Below are 23,849 nucleotides of genomic sequence, written 5' to 3'. Positions count from 1 at the left end.
AGTGGGAGGAGCGAGGGCCCGGGGATGGGGCCGGCCGGCCAGCGGGGCCGAGGACGTGTGGGCAACCACCGCTCCCCTCCGGGGACCGCTGGCTTCTGCCAGACCAGCCTGGCGCCTCTAGTGTTGTGGCATTCGAGCTCGGCCACCCGCCGGGGCGACGCGGGGGCCGGGAACGGGGGCGAGATGGGCAATGCGACCCTGAGGCGCCGAGGCGAGCGAAGGGAGGCCTGGGGGAGGTGTGAGCGGCGGCGGGGAGGCCGAGGAAGGGGCGCGGGCCGGGAGGCGGGGGCAGTGGGGCCCACGGCGGCGTCGCCGGACTCACCTCCCGCGACGGCCCCTCCGGACTCGTCGGTCCGGCTCGGCCGGAGGAGGCGGGGACGGACTCCGGGCCGCGGGGGCTGCCGGGAGCCCGTTCCCTGGGCAACCGGGCCGACACTGCCGAGCGACAGCCGGAAGCTGAGCGGCGGAGCCACAAGTGGCAGCAGGCCAGCTAGCTGAGCGCGGCGGAAGAGACGTCGGCGCGCTTCCGGCGGGCGTGGGCGGGGCTTCGGGCTCCTTCCCGGGATATCTGCGGACGCATGGCAGGTGCGTGCGACGGGCCAGCTCCCTGGGGCAGGGAGGGTGTGAGAGTCACGGCTTGGCCCGCGGCCTGGGCCGGAGGCTGGGAGCTTCCCGGCCTGAATGGGGGTCCCTGCCTTGGCCCAGCCCAGCCCAGCCCGCTGGCCCCGCGCAGGCTCCTCGGTCGGCCCGGGAGCCCGTCAGTTTTGCTGAGCCTCAGTTTTGTCACGCGTGGAACTACTTGATGTATGCAAAGGGGTGTCGGCTGATCCAGATACCAAATTGTGATTCTCATTACAAACTAGAATTAGCGGAGCACATTGGGTGTCAAGCCTTGCATGCCCAGCTGCTCCCAAACCCTTCCCCTGAATTCCCCTCAGGATTACCGGTCACAGAGCTTTTTTGCTCATAATAAAAGCTGTCATTCAGCGAGTGCTCACCATGTGCCAAGTCGTGTCCTTAGTGCTTTATGGGGATCAGCTCATTTGAGCCTTACAGCGATCCCATGTAGTAATGTGAACAGATTGGGAGCTGAGGCCCTGGAGGGATAAGTGAGGCAGCCACTGTGCTTTATCTCACTCTGTTCTGTGCTGTGACTCTGATTACTGGTCTCTTTACCTACTAGCCTGAGTTTCTTGAAGTTAGAACTTTGGCTTAGGTTCCTAAATCTGTGCTGGTGTGGAGCAGAGAATGAATCAGATGTCCTCACCCTCAAAGAGTCCCTACTGGAGAAGAGTAACCCTTAGCAGTTTATAGTACAGGTGGTAAAAACTATTTCCCCATTTAACACAGGCTATTCAGCACCTATTATGTGCCAGGGTTCTGAGAGGGAACAAGACGCAGTCACTATCCAGTGTGCTTACAGTCTAGCAGGGAACATAGATATCACACAAGCAAATATACCACACTAGTGAGTGCTGGTGATAACGAAGAATAGGTTGTTTTCAGACATCTAGTGCAATGACTCCTGGAGGCAACCCAACCTGGGGGATCCAGGAAGATTTCTTTGTGGAAGGAGGGGCTTTCTGGAAACCTAAATCAGATCATGTCACTTTCCTACTCCAAGTTTATTGTTTACTTTCCACTGCCTTGGAATACATCTAAACTCTATCTTGGTCTGTAAGGTTGCAGTTGCTTGACTGCCCCCTCACCTACCAGCCCCCCACGCCATTCCATTCTAGGTGATGTGGGATGATCAAGTACAATCGTCAAGAAAGAATCTTGAGATGTTGTATGGTGCAATTGTAAGTTTATGTAAGTAACATGGGGTCAGGACCCCGGGGCGGAAAGGGCTGCGCTTTTTGCTGTATGAAGCTGGTAGTTGGTCAAGGGGGAGGAGACATGGAGGGAGTGTTTTGTCCTAAGTGTTTCTTTGAATTTCTACTCATAAAACTGCTTTCACAAGATTTCTCTGGCGTTTCTTACTCAGCTTGATACTGTCAGTGAGATTTACAGGCAGTCATGAGATGCTTTAAGAAGATAGCAGCCAGCACATATTGGATCCTTGATGAACTATCCTTGCTAGTTAGCCTTCTGGGCTAAAGGTGAACATTTTTCTGCTTCCATTTCTCATCATAGCCACACTGCTCTTTCTCAATTTTTCAGACTCACCAGGCTCATTCTCACATAGGACCCTTGCTATTGACCTCTCATCATTCAGATCCCAGCCTAAATGACACCTCTTCAAGGGCTCACCCTAACACAAGACCCCATTTTCTTTTCCTTTTTTTTTTTTAAGTTTATTTATTTATTTTGAGACAGTGAGAGAGAATAAGCAGGGAAGGGGCAGAGAGAAGGAGAGACAGGATCCCAAGCAGGATCTGTGCCATCATTGTGGCCGATGTGGGGCTCAGACTCACAAACTGTGAGATCAGGAGCCAAGATCAAGAGGTAGTTGCTTAACTGACTGAGCCACCCAAACACCACCAATTCCCCATTTTCTTTTCCATATGACACTCATCATCGTCTAAATTGATCATGGTCATCTAGTTGTCTATTATCCACTTCCTGCTTGGAAAGTAAGTTCCATGAAAATAGTCCTGGTAGGTCTCATTCAGTCACTTCATCCCCCATGTTTGGCATATTGTTGGTACTCACTAATGTTGGTTAGTCATATAAGTAAAGAATAAAAGAAAAACCAGTATGATATTTAAATAAGCAGAGGATTGGGGCGTCTGGGTGGCTCAGTCGGTTTAGTGTCCAACTCTTGATCCCGGCGCAGGTCATGATCTCACAGTTCGTGAGATCAAACCCCACATTGGGCTCCACACTGGGCATGGAGCCTGCTTAAGATTCTCTCTCTCCCTCTCTCTCTCTCTCAAAAAAAAAAAAAAGAAGAAGAAAGGAAGAAAGAAAGAAAGAAACAAAGAGAAAGAAAGAAAGAAAGAAAGAAAGAAAGAAAGAAAGAAAGAAAGAAAATTAAATAAGCAGAGCCTTCGGGATACTAAGCCAAGGGTATGAGGACACACACAGACAGGAAAAATATTCTAGGTCAACGTCAGAACTTGTACAGAGCTAGCACTGAGGCATAGAGAGCAAGCAGGAAGAAGCTGGAGAAGTGGTAGACAGGACTTGCGTAACAGGCTGTGCTATTGTGGTTTATAATAAGTAAATATTTGGTCTTTGTCCTGTTCTTGGCACAGAGCTAAAACCCTTGGCATCACCGAAGGTGTGAGAGTGATGTCTTTTGTCATGTTAATGCCGTGACTTTTGGAAAGCCCCTAGGTGACCTTTGGTTGGGGGCTGCTTGCCCCAGCCCATCCCTGTGAACTGGTCTTGTGATTAAAAGGTTGGAACTTTCAGGCCCCTCTCTCTCCCCTGCCCACCCCGTAGGGAAGAGGGTCAACACCCAATGATTTAATCAGCCATGCCTATGTAATGAAGCCTCCATAACAGCCCAAAAGGATGGGATTGGGGGCAACTCCAGGTTGGTGAACATGGTGAGTACTGTGCTTGGAGAGCATGGAAACTTTCCACATACCTTGCCCTATTCATCTTTTCCATCTGGCTATTTCTTTCTTTTTTTCTTTTTTTTAATGTTTATTTACTTTTGAGAGAGAGAGACAGAGCAGGAGTGGAGGGGGAGAGCAGAGAGAGAGGGAGATACAGAATCCCGAAGCAGGCTCCAGGCTCTGAGCTGTCAACACAGAGCCTGATGCCCGAACCCACAAACTGAGTCAAAGTTGGCTATTTAACCAATTGAGCCACCCAGGCGCCCCTCATCTGACTATTTCTGATGGGAGAAAATATAGATATAAATTTGCCCTTCAACTAAGACCATAAATGTGTTACCTTTAAACAAAGCAAAGAGCAATTTTATGTAAGTTTAAAAAAAAAAAAGAATTTAGTCAGCCATAGCAAAGGAATTACAGTTTGGGACAGGCCAGCTATGGTGAACTATAGGCAAGTTCAAAGAGACAAAGGGAAGGTCAGCTTTCATTAGGTTTTAGGAGGAAATTGAGGAGAGTTGTTGTAAACCAAAGTTTATAGGACAACAAGAGTTGGCAGCTGTGGTCGTTTCTGCACCGTGGTTTCGCTCTTGGCTACAGGCAGTGGTTAGTGCATTATTGCTGGGGCAGGGAGGGATCTTCCGTCCTTTTCTTAAAAGCAGGAGACAAATTTCCTATGTGAAATATGCCCTCCCTTGTTGAGATCATTCTTATCTTCCTTGTTCCTGCTGGTTGTGCAGGCTGCAGCAAGTGGTGCCCCCTCTCCAGGGCTTCCTGACCCCATTTTAAATGAGGTTTCCTAGGGCATCTGGGTAGCTCAGTCAGTAGAGCATATGTCTCTTGATCTAGGGGTCATGGGTTCAAACCCCCCACATTGGGTGTAGACCTTACTTTCAAAAAAAGAATCTTATCACTAAATGAGGTTTCCTTTATTTTCACACTTCCCCCTTTTGATCAAGATCTTTGTTCAGTAGCATCACTTATCGAGAATCAGGTTTTCTTAGATGCCTGGATGGTTCCGTCAGTTAAACATCCAACTCCTTTTTTTTAAATTGTCTTTTATTTTTTTAATTTATTAAAAAAAATTTTTTTTTAATGTTTATTTATCATTGAGAGACAAAGAGAGAGCATGAGCATGCGAGGAGCAGAGAGAGGGGAAGACACAGAATCTGAAGCAGGTTCCAGGCTCTGAGCTGTCAGCACAGAGCCCGATGCGGGGCTCAAACTCACAAACCGTGAGATCATGACCTAAGCCCAAGTCGGATGCCTAACCGACTGAGCCACCCAGGTGCCCCTTTAATTTATTTTTTAATATTTATTTTTGAGACAGAAAGAGTGCAAGTGGAGGAGGGGCAGAGAGAGGGAGACACAGAAATCTGAAGCAGGCTTCAGGCTCTGAGCTGTCAGTATAGAGCCTGATGTGGGGCCCGAACCCACCAACTGTGAGATCATGACCTGAGCCGAAGTCAGGGTACCCAACCAACTGAGCCACTCAGGCACCCCTAAACATCCAATTCTTGATTTCAGCTCAGGTCATGATCCCAGGGTTGTGGAATCCAGCTCCAAGTCGGGCTCTGTGCTGAGCTTAGAGCCTACTTAAGATTCTCTCTCTCTCTTCCTCTGCCCCTACCCTACTCTTGAACACACACTCTCTCTTTCAAAAATAAATAAATAAATTTTAAAAAATAAAAATAAAATAAAATGACTATTGGCAGTGCCTTTGGCCAACGTGGTTAGAGGGCCTGTACAGATTTTGCCAATTACATGTTTATGATGCCAGTTCAACTAGCCCTGTGGATTGAGAGTGGTAAGCATAGTGAAAGTGTTGTAAAACCAGCCGAATAGCACAGACTGGTCGCATCACCTGACCAGTGAAATGAGATCCTTAGTCACTATGAAGTTCAAGGGTGGGTCTCCAGATAAGGATGATCTTTTCTTATAGAATTTTAGCTGCTGGGGTGCCTGGGTGGCTCAGTCAGTTAAGCATCTGACTTCGGCTTAGGTCATGATCCCATGGCTCATGGGTTCGAGCCCTGCGTCAGGCTCCATGCTGACATCTCGGAGCCTGGAGCCTGGTTCGGATTCTGTGTCTCCGTCTCTCTCTGCTCCTTTCCCACCTGTGCTCTCTCTCTAAATAAATTATTTTTTTTTAAAGAATTTTAACTGCAGAAGAGGCAGTATGCTGCCTACAAGGAAAAGCCTCAGTCCAGTAAGAAAACATACAACCCATGGCTAAAACATTTGTATCCTTGAGACGGGCGGTGGGGGGGGGGGGGGGGGGAAGCTGAATAAAATCCACTTGCCAAACCTCGGATGGTCAATTGGGCAATTAAAATGCCCAGGGGCAGTGTGGACAGGTTGTCCAGCATTGCAATTTGGTGCAGGTGGGACGAGCAGAGCAGGTGCTTTATGGCCTTATCACCTTGCCCATAGTATTGATTTACAGAGGTCATTTTATCAGCGCAGCAATGGCTGCATGCACATCGGTCAGTAATGGGAATTTTAGAGTCTCTGGCAGGACTGGATTGCTGTTCGGCCCAAACTCTAGTTTGCACAGGGATGGCAACAGGGGTCCCGGGACTGTCTCCTCACTGGCCTGAGCCAAGAGGGTGGTGATAGGAATGGCTCTGTGGCAAGGGGCAGAGCCTGGTGCCACATGGCCTGTTGGCCGGAATGCCCTGTGGAGTCGATGGTGGTCCCCGTGTTGGGGGTGAGTCCCCCAAGGGAATTCCCTTCCTTTTCATATATAAATGGAAAAAAGGGAAGTGGATAATTGGGATGTCCAAGAGCAGGATGTTTATTGGGGTTTCTTTTAAGGTATTAAAAGCTAAGTCATCCTGGGGTGCCTGGGTGGCTCAGTCAATTAAGCGTCAGACTTCAGCTCAGGTCATGATCTCACAGTTCATGAGTTTGAGCCCCACTTTGGGCTCTGTGCTGCCAGCTCAGAGCCTGGAGCCTGCTTCGGATTCTGTGTCTCCGTCTCTCTCTGACCCTTCCCCACTTGCATTCTTTCTCTTTCTGTGTGTCTCTCTCTCTCTCTCTCTTTCTCAAAAATAAATAACATTTAAAAAAGCCAATGTTCCTCACCTTCCCAAATAATGGGGTCAGGGATCCAGTTCTAATAATAGCCAGCCAACCTGAGAAAACCCCATTAACACGCTTAGTTTTAGGTTTTGGGAAGCTCAGAATGCAGTGAAGGCTACCTAAATCCAAATGTGGACCTTGTTTCAACTTCAGATGCCCTAAATGTTGAACCTGGGTTTGAACTAACTGCAATTTTCCCTTTAAGACTGCATGTTCTTTTAAGGCTAAAGGTTTCAACAGGTGGATGCTGTCCTCCTGTGGGGAGGCTTGGGAAAAGGCGGAGGAAGCACGTCCCGTAGATATTGTCACAAGACGGCGCCTCCAGAAAACCTCGTGTCATCTAAGTCAGCTCTCGGGGTTCGTGAAGAACCCTGGGTCGTGACTGTCCTGGTGTCCTGCTGTCCCACCCAGGCGAAGCAGAGAGATTGTCTGGCCTTATCCACAGACATGCTGAAGAAGGTGCTCTGTAAACTGGTCACCGTGAAAAATTTGCTTTTGGTAGGGATAGAGGCTAATAAGAGTGTGGGGATTAGGACAAGAGGGTGGTGAGGGAGGTCAGTGTTATTTATGGCTTGGGGTTCTTGGACAGACCTCCCTCCTCAGCCACTGGGTCTTCTTACGGGTAAAATAGGGGTGTCGCTGGCCCTACCACAGGGGATGAGACCCCGAGCCTCCTGATGTTCCGTTAGCATCTAAGTGCCCTCAGAGTGTCTTTGTTTATGGCGCATCCGTTAATTCCGGGGAGAGGCTTTGAGGGGTCTGTTGGGATCTTAATGGGAGGCGTGCTGTGGATCCTGCCGGGAGCAGTGGAGGATTTTGCCCATACGGAGGGCGGTAGTTGGTCCAGGAGGATCATACGGTTGGTGTCCTCGGAATCGGCTCCAGTGCGGTCGGCGACTGAGCAAATAAAAGATGTTGAAGGGTCACGGGATTCACCAGGTTGGCTATTTTGGTTGCCGCTGTCGGATTCTAGAATTACTTCCCCCTTCCAGGAGAAAGAAATCCCAGCGTACTTCTCTACAAAATTTGGGCCCGGTGAGTGTACAGAGGCCGAGGAACTAAGGAGAAAAGGTGGGCATCTCTTAGAGGGCCTGGGCAAGAGAGACCAGGTTCAGAGACGGGACCCTTTCGAGGTTTACTAGAGACCCTCCCCTCCCACTTGAAGGGTGTTAGCACTCCGAGGCGGGGGCTGCTTGCCAGTAGCGGGGTTGAGCACTGAGTGTAGCTCTCAAGTCCGTAAGGGCAGAGAGACCTTCATTCCCAAGGATCTGGTAAGGCTGGTCAGAGGGTGGAAGGCAGCTGGAGCTCTTAAGTGTCCAGCGGTCTTTTTCCAATGGCCTGGCCTTTTACAATATCGGTAAAGATCGGGACGCTTTTGGTTTTGCTTAGGGGCCTCCATTTGTTGGAGTTGAAAATTATGGACCACACGGTTCTTCCTTTTCATTGAATCACCCAGGGTGCAGGCGAGCCGGCTGGCTACTTTAACTGGGTCTGCAGTGGACAAGCTTCCCATTCCGTCCCGGCCCTCTTAACTAGAAAGGGAAGATCCCAGCTCGGCCCATTAATGAACACAGAGTTAAAAACTGCCCAAGTGGATTCAATGTTTAAAGGAAGACCAGAATTTTCTTTAAAAACAATTTGGAGCCAGCTATTATAATCCTCCAGAGACAGGTTCATTGGGCTTTTGGATACAAGCCTGAATCTTACCGTATTCAGCAGTTTGGGGGAAAGTCCTAGGAATTAACTCGGAAAGTCATTTAGCAACCGCAGGAGCTCAATCATATAGCAAGGCCAGGGATAGTACCCCATCTGTGCTTCTAGACTCTCTCTGTGTAGCTGGGGCACAGAGGTGCACGAACACCTGCCTCCAGGGCTTGACCACTCCCTGCGGGATTCGACCACTCCCTGCTGACAAAATCCAAAGACCCCAGAAAGGAGTGGTGAGGACACAAGACAGGAGTGTATTTCTCGGCAAAGCCAATGCCAGGAAGACAGCAGTCTAATGTCTCAAAGACTATCTCCCATGTGCTGAAAATACTTGCAGGTTTATATAAGGAAAGTGTGGGGCAGGGGTCGGTGGGTGTGAGCAGGTGGGCAGTGAAGGTCAGGTCCGTCATTGTCGTGGGGTCAGTCATGAGGGGTCTTGCTGGCTTGGGGCAATCCTCATTGCTTGAGGGGCAAGTTCTGGTTCCCATCGCCGGGTACTTTGTCAGCTGGCTCTTTTGCCTGAGTTAAGAGATAAACTGGAAAGAATTTAATCATTTAGGAAGTAAAAGACTGAAGTCAGATTGGAGGTAATCCTCATTCATCAGGATTATCCCAATCAGCAGTGTTCATCCAGGGCTCGGACTGGCCCTCAACAAGTGTGTGAAATAGTTGATACGAATCTGAGAAACTGGGTTGATAACTTTGAATAACCGTATTAAATAACTCAGCAAATCTATGAGGATCTGTGAGGATTGTCGGCAAATCTGAGATTCCCAAATCTCACTTTGAGAAAGTCTTTTTTATTTTTTCTTAGAGAGAGAAGAGAGAGAGGGAACACGAGCAGGGGAGAGCAGCAGAGGGGGAGAGAGAGAGGGAGAGAGAGAGAATCTTAAGCAGGCTCCACGCTCAGCAGTGGGCCCAATGTGGGGCTCGATCCCACGACCCTGGGATTGTGACCTGAGCTGAAATCAAGAGTTGGATGCTCAACCAACTGAGCCACCAGGCACCCAAGAAAGTCTTTGACTATGGGTCGTAATTCAGCTTTTGTCCAGGGAACATGAGAAATTGGGAGTTTAGCATTTGGATCCTCAGAGGGTCTGACTTTCATGGGCAGATTTTGGTAAGTTTGGGAGAGGAAGAAATGGGGAGAGGTCCAGAGAGAAAGGGAGGAGGTTCAGACAGAGGATTGAATGAGGAAGTGGAAGGTATAAAGGAGGCGGGGCCACGTTGGAGGAAAAGAGGAAGGTGGCTGTTGGCTTTGCGTACGTAAGATGGCCATCATGTGCTCTGAGACTAAGAGGCCTCAGAAGACTTTTGCCTTCTTTCAATTGTTTGTTCCACTTGGTTAATTTGGGATTGGTATTTTATAAAGAGGCGACTTGAGAGTCCTGAATATGTTTATAAGCCTTCAGGTACTCATTAAAATAGGCATCCCTCGTAGGCTGCTTAATCTTAGACTGAGAGCTTTCTAATTAGGTTCTGAGAAAAGTTGGGGAGATCAAGAGGTCGCCATCATGGCCAATGAAGTTTTAACTTCTCATGGGGCGCCTGGGTGGCTCATCTGGTTAAGTGCCTGACTCTTGATCTCAGCTCAGGTCTTGATCTCAGGGTTATGAGCTCAAGCCCTGCATTGGGCCTCATGCTGGGCGTGAAGCCTACTTAAAAAAAAATAGTACCCAGCGTGATGAGCACCGAGTGATGTGTGGAATTGTTCAGTCATTATCTTGTACACTTCCAACTAATATAACACTGTTAATATATTTGAGAATAAATAAGGGGTGCCTGGGTGTCTCAGTCAGTTAAGCATCCGACTTTAGCTCAGGTCCTGATCTCGCAGTTCGTGAGTTCTAGCCCCACGTTGGGCTCTATGCTGACAGCTCAGAGCCCGGAACCTGCTTTGGATTCTGTGTCTCCCTCTCTCTTTGCCTCTCCCCTGCTCATGCTCTCTCTCTCAAAAATTAAAATAAACACTAAAAAAAATTAAATTAAATTAAATTAAATTAATGAATAAGCACACGAAGAGGGAAGAGCTTTAAACATAAGATCAGCTGGGGTCCCACAGGGAGGACCCTTCTGAGAGAATGTAGAGAATCAAGATCCCATTACTCAAAATCTGAGGTTTGGAAAATGAGCGAGTACTTTAAACAGATCCCGAATTAAGTGGAGTGCTCCACCAAAGGGAGGGACTCAAAATCTGAGACTCTGAAGGGGTTAGCACAATGGCGCCCTGCAGATGCCTCCCTGCAGCCTGAGGGTGATCGTCCCCTGGGGTCATCTCCTTTGGCCCCCAGTGTAACCACAAAGCAATATTAACTTTAAACAGAGCAAAGAATCACTTTTTGTAAAAAAAAAAAAAAGAAAGAAAGGAAAGGAATTGCAATTCAGGACAAGCAAGCTATGGTGAATAGTGGGCAAGTAGGAAGAGATCAGGTTGCTTTTTTTTTTTTTAATATTTTTGAATCATTAAAAAAATTTTTTTTAATGTTTATTTTTGAGAGAGACGGAGCATGAGTTGGGGAGGGGCAGAAAGAGAGGGAAACACAGAATTCGAAGCAGGATCCAGGCTCCAAGCTGTCAGCCCAGAGCCGGACGCAGGGCTCAAACCCACGAGCTGTGAGATCGTGACCTGAGTGGAAGTCTCATGCTTAACCAACTGAGCCACCCAGGCGCCCCTTAATTTTTTTTTTTTGATGTTTATTTTTGAGAGAGAGAGAGAGAGAGACAGAGCATGAGGAGGGGACGGGCAGAGAGAGAGGAAGACACAGAATCTGAAGCAGGCTCCAGTCTCCGAGCTGTCAGCACAGACCCCACGCAGGACTCAAACCCTCAGGCCATGAGATCATGACCTGAGCCGAAGTCGGATGCTTACCCGCATGAGCCCCCCAGGCGCCCCGGAAAGGTCAGCTTTAATTAGGTTTTAGGGGGAAGTGGGGGAGTGTGGAACACAAGTTCCTTGGAGAAAAACACGTGTTTGAGGTTCTTTTTGGCTGCAAGTGGTGGTTGGGGCACTGTTGCTGGAATGGGGAGGGATCTTTCTCTCGAAAGCAGATAATGAGATTCCTATGCGGAAAATACCCTCCCTTGTCATAATAATTCTTACCTTCCTTCTTCCTGCTGGCTGGCCTGCAGCTAGTCATGTACGCACGACAGCTCACCTTTCAGGGCCTCCCGACCCCGTTTTAAATGAGGTTCATTTTATTTCTTTTCACAAATTTCATGATAATTATGTTCCTTTTACTCCCCATCAGGAAATGCTCTTGGAAGTATAACGCCCAGAAAACCTGTCTTATCTGTCAGTGCAAGAAAAATTAAGGACAATGCAGCTGATTGGCATAACTTGATCCTGAAATGGGAAAACCTCAATGACACAGGTTTTGCTACTGCAAATAATATTGCCAACCTGAAAATCAGTTTATGGTAAGTGCATCCAGAGCTCCTCATGCTCTAAGTGCTTCACCCTGGGACTCTTTTTTTTTTTTTTTATGTCTATTTTATTTTGAGAGACAGCATATGCACGCACAAGTTGGGGGAGGAGCAGGGGGAGAGAGAGAGAGAGAGAGAGAGAGAGAGAGAGAGAGAATCCCAAGCAGGCTCTGCACTGTCAGCACAGAGCCTGACATGGGACTCGTTCCGACAAACTATGAGATCGTCACCTGAGCCAAAATCAAGAGTTGGATGCTTAGTCAACTGAGCCACTGAGGTGCCTCCCACCCTAGGAGTCTTTTTTTTTCTTTTTTTTTTTTATGTTTGTTTATTTTTGAGAGACAGAGCATGAACTGGAAAGGGGCAGAGAGAGAGGGAGACACAGAATCCGAAGCAGGCTCCAGGCTCCGAGCTGTCAGCACAGAGGCTGACGAGGGGCTCAAACCCATGAACCATGAGATCATGATGTGAAGTGAGGTCGATGCTCAACCGACTGAGCCACCCAGGCGGCCCCCCAGGAGTCTCTTAGGGTTGCAAATGTAGTCTTTATCAACATGCATAAATAAATTATTTTAAGAAAAAGAGCAAGGAGCAAAATGACATATGCACGTATAAACTGTATATGTCCGTTTTAAGTACAAAATTATGCTACATATTATTCATGGTTATGTCTGTATATAAAAGTATAAAAATGGATTGGAAGGACATAGGCCCGGTCATGAAGCTCACACCTTCTAAGATGAATGAGCGTTGGGTGGGAGATCAGTAGAACTTTGACTTCATAACAATGCACTTTGTTTCTGTGATGTTGTGAGTTATAGTAAGACATATCTGTTCGGTCTCCGTCCCTGTTTCTGGCACATGGCTCCTAAAACCCTGCTGATTCCCTAACGGGTGAGAGCTTTTGTCCTCCAGAATGATCCAGGTGAAAGGAATGTCCTGTTATTCCTAACGCGTTCTTCCCAAACCCCCTGAGTTAATGTTAGGGAGGTGACTTCCGGAAAGCCCCCTGGGAACCAACCAGGGGATTAGAGGGCATGAGTTTTCAGCTCCACTCAGGGAGGGGAGAGGGACTGGAGGTTAAGTCAGTTGCCAACGGCCGATGATTTAATCAATCGTGCCCACGTAACGAAGCTTCCATAAAACCCCAAAAAGACAGAGGTTTGGAGAGCTTCTGGTTTGGTGAATAGTAACACTTCCGTGTGCCAGGAGGGTGGTACCCAGGCTCCGCGGGGACCGAAGCCTTGTGCTCAGGACCCTTCTGGACCTCACCCCATAAACCTCTTCATCGGGCTGTTCCTTCATATCCTTCAATATCCTTTGTAATAACCCAGCAACCTAGTAAGTAAACCGTTTTCCTGAGTTCTGTGAGCCACTCCAGCAAATCCTAAAGATCCAAGGGGGCGGGTCATGGGAACCTCTTACTTATAACCCATTGGTCAGAAGCACAAGTAACAAACAACATGGACTTGTAGTTGGTGTCTGAAGTCGAGCAGGGACAGTCTTGTGGGGCCGAGCGTTGACCTGTGGGGGTCGGAGGCTGTCTCCAGGTAGATAGTGTCTAAATGGAGTTAAATTGTGGGGAGCCCCGCTGGTGTGGAGCACCCCACTCCCCACCTTTGGTGACCATGTGTCAGAAGTCCGCTGGAGGATGGGGAGTAGAGGAGACACAGGAGTGTATTTTTCCTTAGCAGTTTTTTTCTTTTATTTTTCGGAAGTTTATTATTTTGAGAAAGAGTTGGGGTGGGGCAGAGAGAGAGAGAGAGGGAGAAAATCCCAAGCAGGCTCCACGCTGTCAGCATGGAGCCCGCCATGGGGCTCGAACCCGCAAACTATGAGATCATGACCTGAGCCGAAATCAAAAGTTGGACACTTAACTGACAGAGCCACCCAGGCACCCCCTTAGCAATTCCTTTAAAAAAGACAGGAGTCGTGAAAAAGAAAAAACGCTGGCAGTTACCACTTCCGACTGGGAGATTAGGTTCATTATTCTCTCCTACGTGTATATTTTTTATTTCTCAGAGTTAGGATTCTCTGTTCCTCTGTCATCATCCACGGACCAGAGCTGAGAGTCTCTGGGCCTGGCCTGTCCCCCTGGCTCTCGCCAGTCCCCGGCGCACATCATGCGCCCTGGCCCTCCGCTGCCTTCCCCCCTCTTCCTGCCGAGGCCCACTCAGCAAGAACCAGCGGTTCACCTTCCTGCATAAGGCGCTCTCTGATATTGTCTCTTCTAGTTTCGTGTTTAGTTTTTTCCTGGAAGTGTGGTGACCCCACGAGCTAATTTCATGCCCCATAGGCCACAGCATTCAGTTTACCAAACGATTTCCAGACAGCGAACTCTGGGAAAACGGTCATGTCTCTTTTGTCCATGTACATCGAGCACGGACTCCCCTGGGCCAAGCGTACCACAGGGCTGCATTCAGCCGACTTACTCCAGTGCAAAACTGGTGGACGTGTTCCTCGTGGACAACAGTGATAAGTAAACATACGTCACAATGACACGAAATAACACCTGTACCAAATGCCTGACACAGTTGCGTGGATATAGCACTTTTTGGGTTTGCCGTAATGAGATGAGGTGCCTTTCAGAGAGTACCGTGTTCCCCCTCTTTTCCATCTTGTCCAGGAGTGAGGACAAGACAGAGTTACAGAGCAGCAGCCCGGCTTGCGGGGAAAAGGCGGGAAGGACGCTTCCGGAATATAGCAAGGAGCTAGAGATGCTGTGTGAGGAGCTGCAGACCACCTTCAACGCTTTGGTGAGATCCAGAACCCCTGAGCACCTGTGCTCACAGTCCCCGAATCCCAGGGGTGTATCTCGGAAGGTGTGGACGCTGTGGGAGATGCTCTCCTCTAGACGCTTGCTTTTTCCTCCTCCGCCTTCTCCATTGGTGTCTTCTTCTTCCTGCCCCCTAAATCTCGACGCTCCCCAAGGTGCTGTCCTAGACCTTCATTCTTTCAGCCCTGTGTGATGTCCTCTGGCTCTTTTGCCTGAGTTAGGAGATAAACTGGAAAGAAGAACATAATTGTTCAGAAAGTACGGACTGAGGTCAGAATGGAGGTAGTTGAAGTCTGTCAGCATGGCCGTGTTCCAATAAAACTTTATTTATGGACACTGAAACTTTAATATATCCTTTTCATGTATCATAGAATATTCTTTTTACATTTTATTTCAACCGTTTGAAACCATAAAACCCATTCTTAGCTCTTGGACCGTATGAAAGTAGGGTGTGGGCTGGAATTGGCCCTTGAGCCCTAGTTTAACACATGAGAAATGCTCTTTAACGTCTGTTTAATGAATTAATGACTGAGTTCCCGTGCCCACCGTACCTGCCCCCAAATGTACACAGCTCCCATCTCCATACTGGAACTGGAGTAACTAGAACTTACCTATGAACATAGAAAATCGTTATGTATGAACCTTATTTGATGGAGGTGTTTCTGATATGTAACGTGATTCCTTGCCTGTTAAACAGGAATATGTGGGGTATAATTGTCTTTCCTTGAGATACCGCTTGTTCAGATTTAGGGTTCCAACTATTACAAAGCTATCAGTTTAGAAGAATTTCTCAGGAAAGAAACACTGTCCTCTCAAATACCAAATCAATTGCAAGATGCGTTACGGTTTCAGAAGCAGTGAAATGAGAAAATAATGGTAAGTTGAGGACACTTTGGCAAGGTGGTCTTTTCTCTGTGATTGAAATCAGTACTGTCTTCGGGATATTTAGGATGCTTATGGGGCTACATAGCAAACAGTCTCCTAAAGGATTCGGTTTTTGTAACTGTCCTGCTTGCCTTCTCTTCGCCCGGGGGTGGTGCTGTGGTGAGAAGCAGATAACCAGACAGGCGTCAGCGACTTGGCGTTGACCCCCCGCTCACAGGAAGGCGGGAGGTTAAGTAAGGGCTGCGGGCTCTGTGAGATCTGCTTTCTTCATCGTATCCGCGCTGTGTCTCTGGCAGACGAGGTCTCGACGCGGCTCCGGGGCCAGTGGGGAATTAACACAGGCAGAATGAGCCATCGAAACCTAAAAGTAGTAAGTTATGCAAAACCGCCCACTTATTTTGTTTGTTTTTTCCCAAATTAACCCATTTGATCATGGCAAATATTTTTGCTGGAACAAAAAAGCAGGCACACATATTGTCCCTGAAAGAGAAGGAACCGGGCGGCTGAGTTCTGGTGTTGAAATCATTTCAACAGCGAAAGAGCTAGACGCGTAATGCTTGGTTAGGTGCACTTCAGCCCCGATGGCCTCGTGGTCTGTCGTTTCGATGCACCCCCACCTCGCTCCATAGCCTCCTCGTCCCTCGTTCCCTCCTGGTATGAAGATGTCACAGGATCTCAAAGCTATGTTAGAATGAGAAACACTTCCAACACTTACTAATGTGACTTTTATAAAATGTAAAACAATCTGAAAGGATTTTGTTTTTAAAATTTTTTTTTTAACGTTTATTTACTTGTGAGACAGAGAGAGACAGAGCATGAACGGGGGAGGGTCAGAGAGAGAGGGAGACACAGAATCGGAAGCAGGCTCCAGGCTCCGAGCCATCAGCCCAGAGCCTGACGCGGGGCTTGAACTCATGGACCGCGAGATCGTGATCTGAGTTGAAGTCGGACGCTCAACTGACTGAGCCACCCAGGCGCCCCAAGGATTTTGTTTTTAAATGCCACTTGGGTCTTGTTAGCGCACATTCTCATTTAGAACTGTATCCAGAAGCACATTAGGAAAAAGTTTGGGAAGGGGAGGGTGTGATTGGTTTTGTTTATCCGTCCTTGGTTCTCCCCATTCTTCTTTTTTTTTTTATGTTAATTTTTATTTTTGAGAGAGACAGAGCGTGAGCGGGGGAGGGGCAGGGAGAGAGGGAGAGACAGAATCCGAAGCAGGCTCCAGGCTCTGAGCCGGCAGCACAGAGCCTGACACGGGGCTCGAACTCGGGAACCACAAGATCATGACCTGAGCCAAAGTCGGCTGCTCAACCGACTGAGCCACCCAGGCACGCTTGGTTCTCTGCATTCTTAAGGGGCAGGCTGGTGCCCCGGGACCCCTTCTTCAGCCCCACTCACCTGCACTGAGGAGAGACTGGGAAGACATTAGCAGGGAGAGGTAAGGTCCAGAAAACCCAGCCAGCAGGCTCGATGGACGGAGCAGCGGCAGACGAGACGTGGAGAGCCTTGCCCTTGGTCCCCGGGACCTGCGGCCCGGGTCCGCGTGAAAGTAGCCGCTGGGTTATAGGTGAGCGCATGCGCGTGGTCAGCCAAGTTCCCAAGATCTTCAGATGAAGGCTGGGCTGTGTCTGTGACAGCCAGGAAAACGATGGGCCCCCCCGTCCACGTGGACCGAGAGACCATGGATGCGCGTTCAGAGCGTCCTGATGGGGATCTGAGCGGCGCGGGCCTCGTCAGACAGGAGGAATTGGAGGAATTGGAGTTTTCACCCACAAAAGGAGGAACCCGTAGACTAAACAGCTGCTACGAAAGCCAGAAGCCACCCCAAGGGAAGGAAGCCGTACGCTGGTTTCCTGAGGCCTCTAAGGGGACCGGGGAGACCCCGCTGGGATTGGCAGAAGCTTTGGCTCCCACCAGAGAACAATATGGCGGGTCCTGTCCAGAGCTGGGGGTGCCGTGTCCCGTCACCGGAAATGAGCCCCTCAAAGGCTGTATGATTACGAGGGCCATGGAGGAATTAACCCCGGGGTGGAACTAGCTCCGCGAACGCACGTGTCCTCCATTCTCATGTCTACCACACAGTTTGTATCAACCCCATGCTCTTCAGTTACTTAACATTTGCTTATAATACAATCAAAATCATGTTAAAAAGACATTAGCTGAATATGGCTTCCCCATCAAAGTTTTTGAGCCTGGGGCTTACCTTCTTTTTCCTAAAAAAGGAAGGATTATTTCCATAGAAGGCAAGTGTGAGTGACGGGGAGGGTCATCCTGGCCCAAGCCAGTCACCGGAACGGGAAGACCGGCCTCGTAGTGCAGGGTCATGAATGCCACAGCTGGGCTAGCGGCCTCGGGAAGAGGTAGGCCCTGGTCTCTATGGTCTCCCCAAGCCACAGGGTCCTGAGACAGTGAATTGATTCTATATGTTTTTTATTAACACTTTATCTTTCAGGACAGTTTCAGATTTACAGAAAGCTTGAGCAGATAGTAGGGAGAGTTCCCATAAACGATCCCCTGCCTGCACCCTGTTTCATACATTACTGTCCTGCGTTTCACAAATTTCATTTGTATGCTACCTACCTACGTCGTAATTCATGAGCCAGGATTGAACGTTGTTAGTCAATGAAGGCTGTAGTCTATTCACATTTCTTTTGTTTTTTCCCTAACGTTCTCTTTCCATCCTGGGAGCCCTTCCCGGACGCCACAGTAAATGGAGTCATCATGTCTCTTTAGACTCCTCTTGGCTGTGACAGTCTCACAGACTTCCCTGTTTTTTATTATTTTTTTAAGTTTATTTATTTTGAGAGAGAGAGAGAGAGAGAGAGAGAGAGAGAATCCCAAGCAGGCTCTGCACCGTCAGCCCAGAACCCGATGCAGGGCCCAAACTCAGGAATTGTAAGATCGTGACCTGAGCTGAGATCAAGAGTGAGATGCTCAACGGATTGAGCCAGCCGGGCTCCCCTTCCCTTGTTTTTTATAACATTGACAGTTTTGAGGAGTACCGGTCAGGTGTGTTACAGCTGGACTTCAGTTAGAATCCGTCTGATGTCTTTCTCACGGTTTGATCGGGGTTGTGGGTTCTTTGGAAGAAACCGCAGAGATGAGGTTCTGTTCTCATCGCATCCTGTCAAGGGCATGGACTGCGACCATGACGCAGCACGATGGGTGTTGACCTTGATCAGCTGTCTGGGGTGTGGTCAGGTTTCTCCTCTGTAAAACTAAGTCCTCCCTCCCCTCCCCTCCCCGCCGCCCCCCCCCCCCCCCCCGCCCTCCACACTGTCCTCTCTAGAAGGAAGTCACTGCAGCCCACGCTTGAGGAATGAGAAGTTCTGCCTCACCTCCTCAAGGGTGGACCATGTGCATGGATTATGTGGGCATTGGAGAGTTGTCTGTTGTCCCCCACCTGCTAATTACTGGATCACTTGTTTCTGGCAGTGTGGACTCGTGTTCATTTGCTTTCCACTTGGGGCTGTAGCACGGAAGCACCGCTTTCCTTTGTGCCTTGAGTTGTTCCTGCTTTGGCCACCAGGGGTTCACTTGGCTCCTGTGTCCCTTTGACATGCTTCCATCGTTGTGAGTTTTCGGTTTTGGTCTTTTTGAACACTTCCTTACTCTCCAGCCTTCCAGGATGTTCTGGGCCCATCTCATGTATTTCCTGCCTCAGTCCCAGGATCAGCCATTTCTCCAAGGAGCCCTGGTGCCTCCTACTGGAGGAACCAAGATCGGGGTGCTGGCGTCAGGCACTGAAATTCTCTGCTCCGGTGAATTTATTCTAGTTTGAAGTGGTTTGGAAATAAGTTCTCATTCTATGTCCAAAAGCAAAAAGCTGGTGTCATAAGGGTGATAATGTTATTTTTCCTGTTCTCCTCCAGCTTTTTAGAATGCTTTCCCAGACTCAGCTTTTAAGTGTCTTTAAGGAATCTGACCTCGGTGGGGGACTTTGAGGCACCCCTTGCCCTAAGCTGGATGAACATTCTGGAGTTTGGTCTGTGGGAGGAGGTGGACTGAGGTGGAGCTGGGGGGAATGGGCCACCACTCATGCCCTGGAGGCTCAGGGCTGCCCACTGCACATCTCCCTTGACTCTGTCAGTGACCGAGCTGAGCGTGGGCACCGCCGACCTAGCATCAGACCCCCAGGATTGTCCTCGCCCGCTCTCCTGATCATGTATAAGCTTTTCTTTGAATTGGGTGGCAACAGGGAGCTGCTGAAGGACACAGAGACCACGGGATGGCATGTCAGGAGACGTGGGGGGGGGGGGGGGTGTGGCTTGAGGTGCTGGCTTTGACCTTCTCTAGTTCAGCAACCCTGAGAATTGTCCCTTCTGTAATGCAGAAGTGCTGAGTCCTACCTCTTGGGGTTGGGCCAGGTGAAATATCGAACCTCAAAAGATTGGGGGAAGGAATGCAGTCCTTTAAAAACTAACGGTAGCAGAGCTCGGTGCACTGCTACATCACTTCGGGTGTGACTGGAGGGCAGCTAGCTGAAGGGCCAAGTGCAAGGCCTTACGATTTTGATGATTTATGTATCTGTTCGTATTTACGCGCGTACATAAAGATAAGCGTACGTAGGAATTAGAAATGTGGTCTTAAATCTGAAGTCTTAGTTACTTCGCCCCTTACCTAACAGACCCTTCTATAGCCCCAACTAGGTGCTTCACACACACTAACTTAGTCCTCCTAACCGCCACGTGAAAGCAGGCACTTCGTCAGAGCGCTCTGTGCTGGCTCAGCTGAGCAGTGGTGACGGGCCCGTGTCCTCGGCCACTGCCCTGCACATGACGCGGTGAGGGAGCTTCCCGCAGAGCCCCTCCACCCCACCCCGAGGCACCATCAATGTCAAGTCCTCCCCATTTCCTTCCTGTGTGAAGCGTGCAGCTCTGTGATGATGATTTTATAAGCAAGGAAACAGCCTCAAGCTTTCAGTATACTCAAAGGCAGTTAATAAAAGTCAGAAATATGGGAATGCAAGCTGGTGCAGCCACTCTGGAAAACAGTATGGAGGTTCCTCAAAAAACTAAAAATAGAACTGCTCTACGACCCAGCAATGGCACTACTAGGCATTTATCCACGGGATATGGGTGTGCTGTTTCGAAGGGACACACGCACCCCCATGTTTATAGCAGCCCTATCGACAATAGCCAAAGTATGGAAAGAGCCCAAATGTCCATCGATGGATGAATGGATAAAGAAGATGTGGTGTACATATATATATATACACACACACACACACACACACACACACACACACACACACACAGTGGAGTACTACTCGGCAATCAAAAAGAATGAAATCTTGCCAATTGCAACTATGTGGATGGAACTGGAGGGTATTATGCTAAGTGAAATGAGTCAGTCAGAGAAAGACAAAAATCGTATGACTTCACTCATATGAGGACTTTAAGAGACAAAACCGATCAACACAAGGGAAGGGAAGCAAAAATAATATAAAAACAGGGAGGGGGACAAAACATCAGAGACTCATAAATATGGAGAACAAACTGAGGGTTACAGGAGGGGTTGTGGGAGGGGTTGTGGGAGGGGGGATGGGCTAAATGGGTCAGGGGCACTAAGGAATCTACTCCTGAAATCATTGTTGCACTAGATGCTAACTAACTGGGATGTAAATTTTTAAAAATAAAAAATAAAATTTAAAAAAAATCACAAAAGTGACCTTAAAAAAATAAATTTCAAAATGACCCCTAAAAAAAATTAATTGATTAATTAAATAAAATAAATAAATAAAAGTCAGAAATAAACTCATTTACTGCCTTTTGTCCTCTCAGCCCATAAAGGCAGAGCCTGACTTGAGATTCCTCCAGGTCTTTGGTGCAAAAACATTCGTGCCTTCGGAAATCTCGGTGAAGTGGGACACAGCAAGCTGTCTCTTTCCGGCACCAGAAACCCAGGGTTTATTTTGAAGTCGTCCAACTGAATGAAATCGTAGCAACTGTCTACCTCCATATCTCTCCCTGGAAATTTGCTGCACGTGGAGTTTCCAGTGTTGAGTTATTGGACTTTGGGTCTCACCAGACTTACACTTCTTAGCTTGGAAATCTTATAGTTATGGAATCGGAGACTAGAGTAGATTTCAAATAATGTTCTCATATTCCCAATTAATATCTTTTCAGGCCAAAATACAGACGAAAATGGAAAAGCTATCTTCAACTACCAAGGGAATTTGTGAACTAGAAAACTACCATTATGGACACGAGAGGCAGCGCCCCCCCCTGTTTCACACGTGGCCCACAGCCCAGTTTTGTAAGTAGTTCTTTCTGAGTTGATTCTCAGGAGTAGAAATTAGGAGAGTATCTGTGTTATTTATTTTTTTAACATTTATTTTTGAGAGAGACAGAGTGTGAGCGGGGGAACGGGCAGAGAGGGGGAGACACAGAATCCGAAGCAGGATCCAGGCTCCGAGCTGTCAGCACAGAACCCGACGTGAGGCTAGAACTCGGGACTGGCGAGATCATGACCTCGGCCGAAGTCAGACGCCCGACCAACTGAGCCACCCAGGCACCCTGAGAGTATCTGTGTTATTTCCATCTGGTACTTGAAGAAGCTGACAGGCTTTGAAATTCAATTTGAGGGTATCCATTGGAAGGGAAGGAGGTTGGGGGCATCTTAAAATGGGCTTCTTGGCTCTAATAATCAGCAAAGAATGTTAAACATAATTAGAGACACATGAAGCCAGTTACCCTTATTAGCCCCTTAAAGCCAATGGGTCGAGGCACTCAGCTGGCTCAGTCAGAGCATGAGACACTTTGATCTGGAGTCGTGAGATCAAGTTCCATGTTGGGCATAGAGATTACTTGATAAAAAAAATAACCTCAACAACAACAACAACAAAATGGGTAGAATCAATTCCACCTCCTCTGCAGAGGCAGAATTTTCTTCCTTTTGAAGAAGGAAAGAGCTTTTTGGGTTTTGTTTTAAGTTAAAACATAAGTTGAGGGGCACCTGGGTAGCTCAGTTAATTGAATGTCCAACTATTGATTTCAGCTCAGGTCATGATCTCATGCTTTGACACATTGAGCCCTGTGTCAGACTCTGTGCTGGCAGCATGGAGCCTGCTTAGGATTCTCTCTCCCTCCCTCCCTCCCTTCCTCACTGCCCCTCCTATGCTTGTGCGTGGTCCCTCTCTCTGTCTCTCTCTGTCTCTCTCTCAAAAATGAATAAACTTAAAATAAAAGATAAATTGAGGTCAGTTCAGCCAGCCCCATGGAAGAAAAGTAGTGGGAGCATGGAATCCATTACTTAAATAAGTTCCATGAGATCACGATTACCTTTAGCTTTGTTAGTTCAAAACAAGGGCCTAGCCATGTGATGCCAATCTGAGACCTCACTTTCAAATGAGGAAGAAAAGGGTAAAACCATTGACCTGTGATGTGTTACTGGAATATTACCAGTTTGAGGTGAACCTCCTGTTCATAATCCTCGCAGGAAGTGAAGAGTTGAGCAGAAAAGGTTATACTTGTTAATTTCATGAACCTTCTCGTGCTATCTGATCCTGCTAGTCTGCACGAGCCAGAGTGATAAATACCCACAGGTTCCTTCTTTATCTCGGGGCTCCTGCCGAGGCTGGCGTTTGAGGAGGAGGTTTCCAGAGCAGTGCCTCCCCCACCCCGGGCAGGAGCACGGCCGCGCGTTTCTGCTTCTAAAGGAGACAGACGTTCGTTTCAGACGAGGTTTCCCGCAAGCTGTCCGACATGTACCGGAAGGAGCTTCTCCTGAAACGCACCATCACCGAAGAGCTTGCGCACGCCGTGGACCGCGACCTCACCCTGAGCTACTTGTCAATGTGGCTGCACCAGCCCTACGTGGAGACCGACAGCAGGCTGCTTCTGGAAAGCATGCTGCTTGAAACGGGGCACCGAGCACTGTGACCTGCCAACACGGCCTGGCCCGAGCCTCCAGGCTCTGGGCCCCTGGCCGCTTCTGTGGCCGCCACGGTGGACGGTCTTTCACGGGAGGCCCCGTGCTGCACCCCGGGAGCGTGCCCTGTGCGGTGCTGTGGCCGCCCGGCGACCCTAGGGTCTCCAGGTTGGACCATCTCTGCAGGTCCCGGTGGCCTCTCCAGACACTCTCCAGACACGCTCAACGCGTGCCTACTGTGAATCTGGCACCCGAGAGGATTCTACAGGAAATAAATGAGTTCCTCAACAAGACGATTGAGTGATCTTGTTTTTGTAACTTAGGTGTATTTCATATACCATTTAGATAGAAAACCCCTGGTTTAGTATTCTTACTCTGTACCTCTCTGTATTACTTAAATTTTTATGACGCTGCATTCGTTTTGTAATTACAACCAATGTTTAGAATATCATAGAGGTGGGGCGCCTGGGTGGCTCAGTCGGTTAAACGTCTGACTTCGGCTCAGGTCATGATCTAGCGGTCTGCGAGTTCGAGCCCCACATCGGGCTCTATGCTCAGCGCCTGGAGCCCGCTTCTAGTTCTGCGTCTCCTTCTGG

The 23,849-nt window shown here is 48.6% G+C and overlaps 2 protein-coding genes across 7 annotated transcripts in view; one reads left to right on the top strand and one right to left on the bottom strand.

Moving 5' to 3' along the window:
* TECPR2 (tectonin beta-propeller repeat containing 2) overlaps window positions 1-479 on the bottom strand; it is a 107,930-nt gene extending 107,451 nt beyond the window's left edge. For 5 of the 6 annotated variants that reach the window (XM_053224957.1, XM_053224960.1, XM_053224959.1 and 2 more), the window contains exon 1: window positions 323-479. The gene's annotated coding sequence lies outside the window, so the exon portion shown is untranslated. The remainder of the gene's footprint in view (window positions 1-322) is intronic. The other variant, XM_053224958.1, reaches the window with a different exon arrangement.
* On the top strand, window positions 431-23,546 carry CINP (cyclin dependent kinase 2 interacting protein). The gene is made up of 5 exons (XM_027066683.2): window positions 431-585; window positions 11,546-11,714; window positions 14,347-14,476; window positions 21,510-21,639; window positions 23,062-23,546. The coding sequence occupies exons 1-5, from the start codon at window positions 579-581 to the stop codon at window positions 23,262-23,264; spliced, it is 639 nt and encodes a 212-aa protein (XP_026922484.1). The 5' UTR covers window positions 431-578; the 3' UTR covers window positions 23,265-23,546.
* Window positions 23,547-23,849: the final 303 nt, after the last annotated feature.

This window comes from Acinonyx jubatus, chromosome B3, assembly GCF_027475565.1.
Source record: "Acinonyx jubatus isolate Ajub_Pintada_27869175 chromosome B3, VMU_Ajub_asm_v1.0, whole genome shotgun sequence".
Lineage (NCBI taxonomy): Eukaryota > Metazoa > Chordata > Mammalia > Carnivora > Felidae > Acinonyx > Acinonyx jubatus.
The sequence above is the reverse complement of the archived record's forward strand: the minus strand, read 5'-3'. Positions and strand labels throughout refer to the sequence as shown.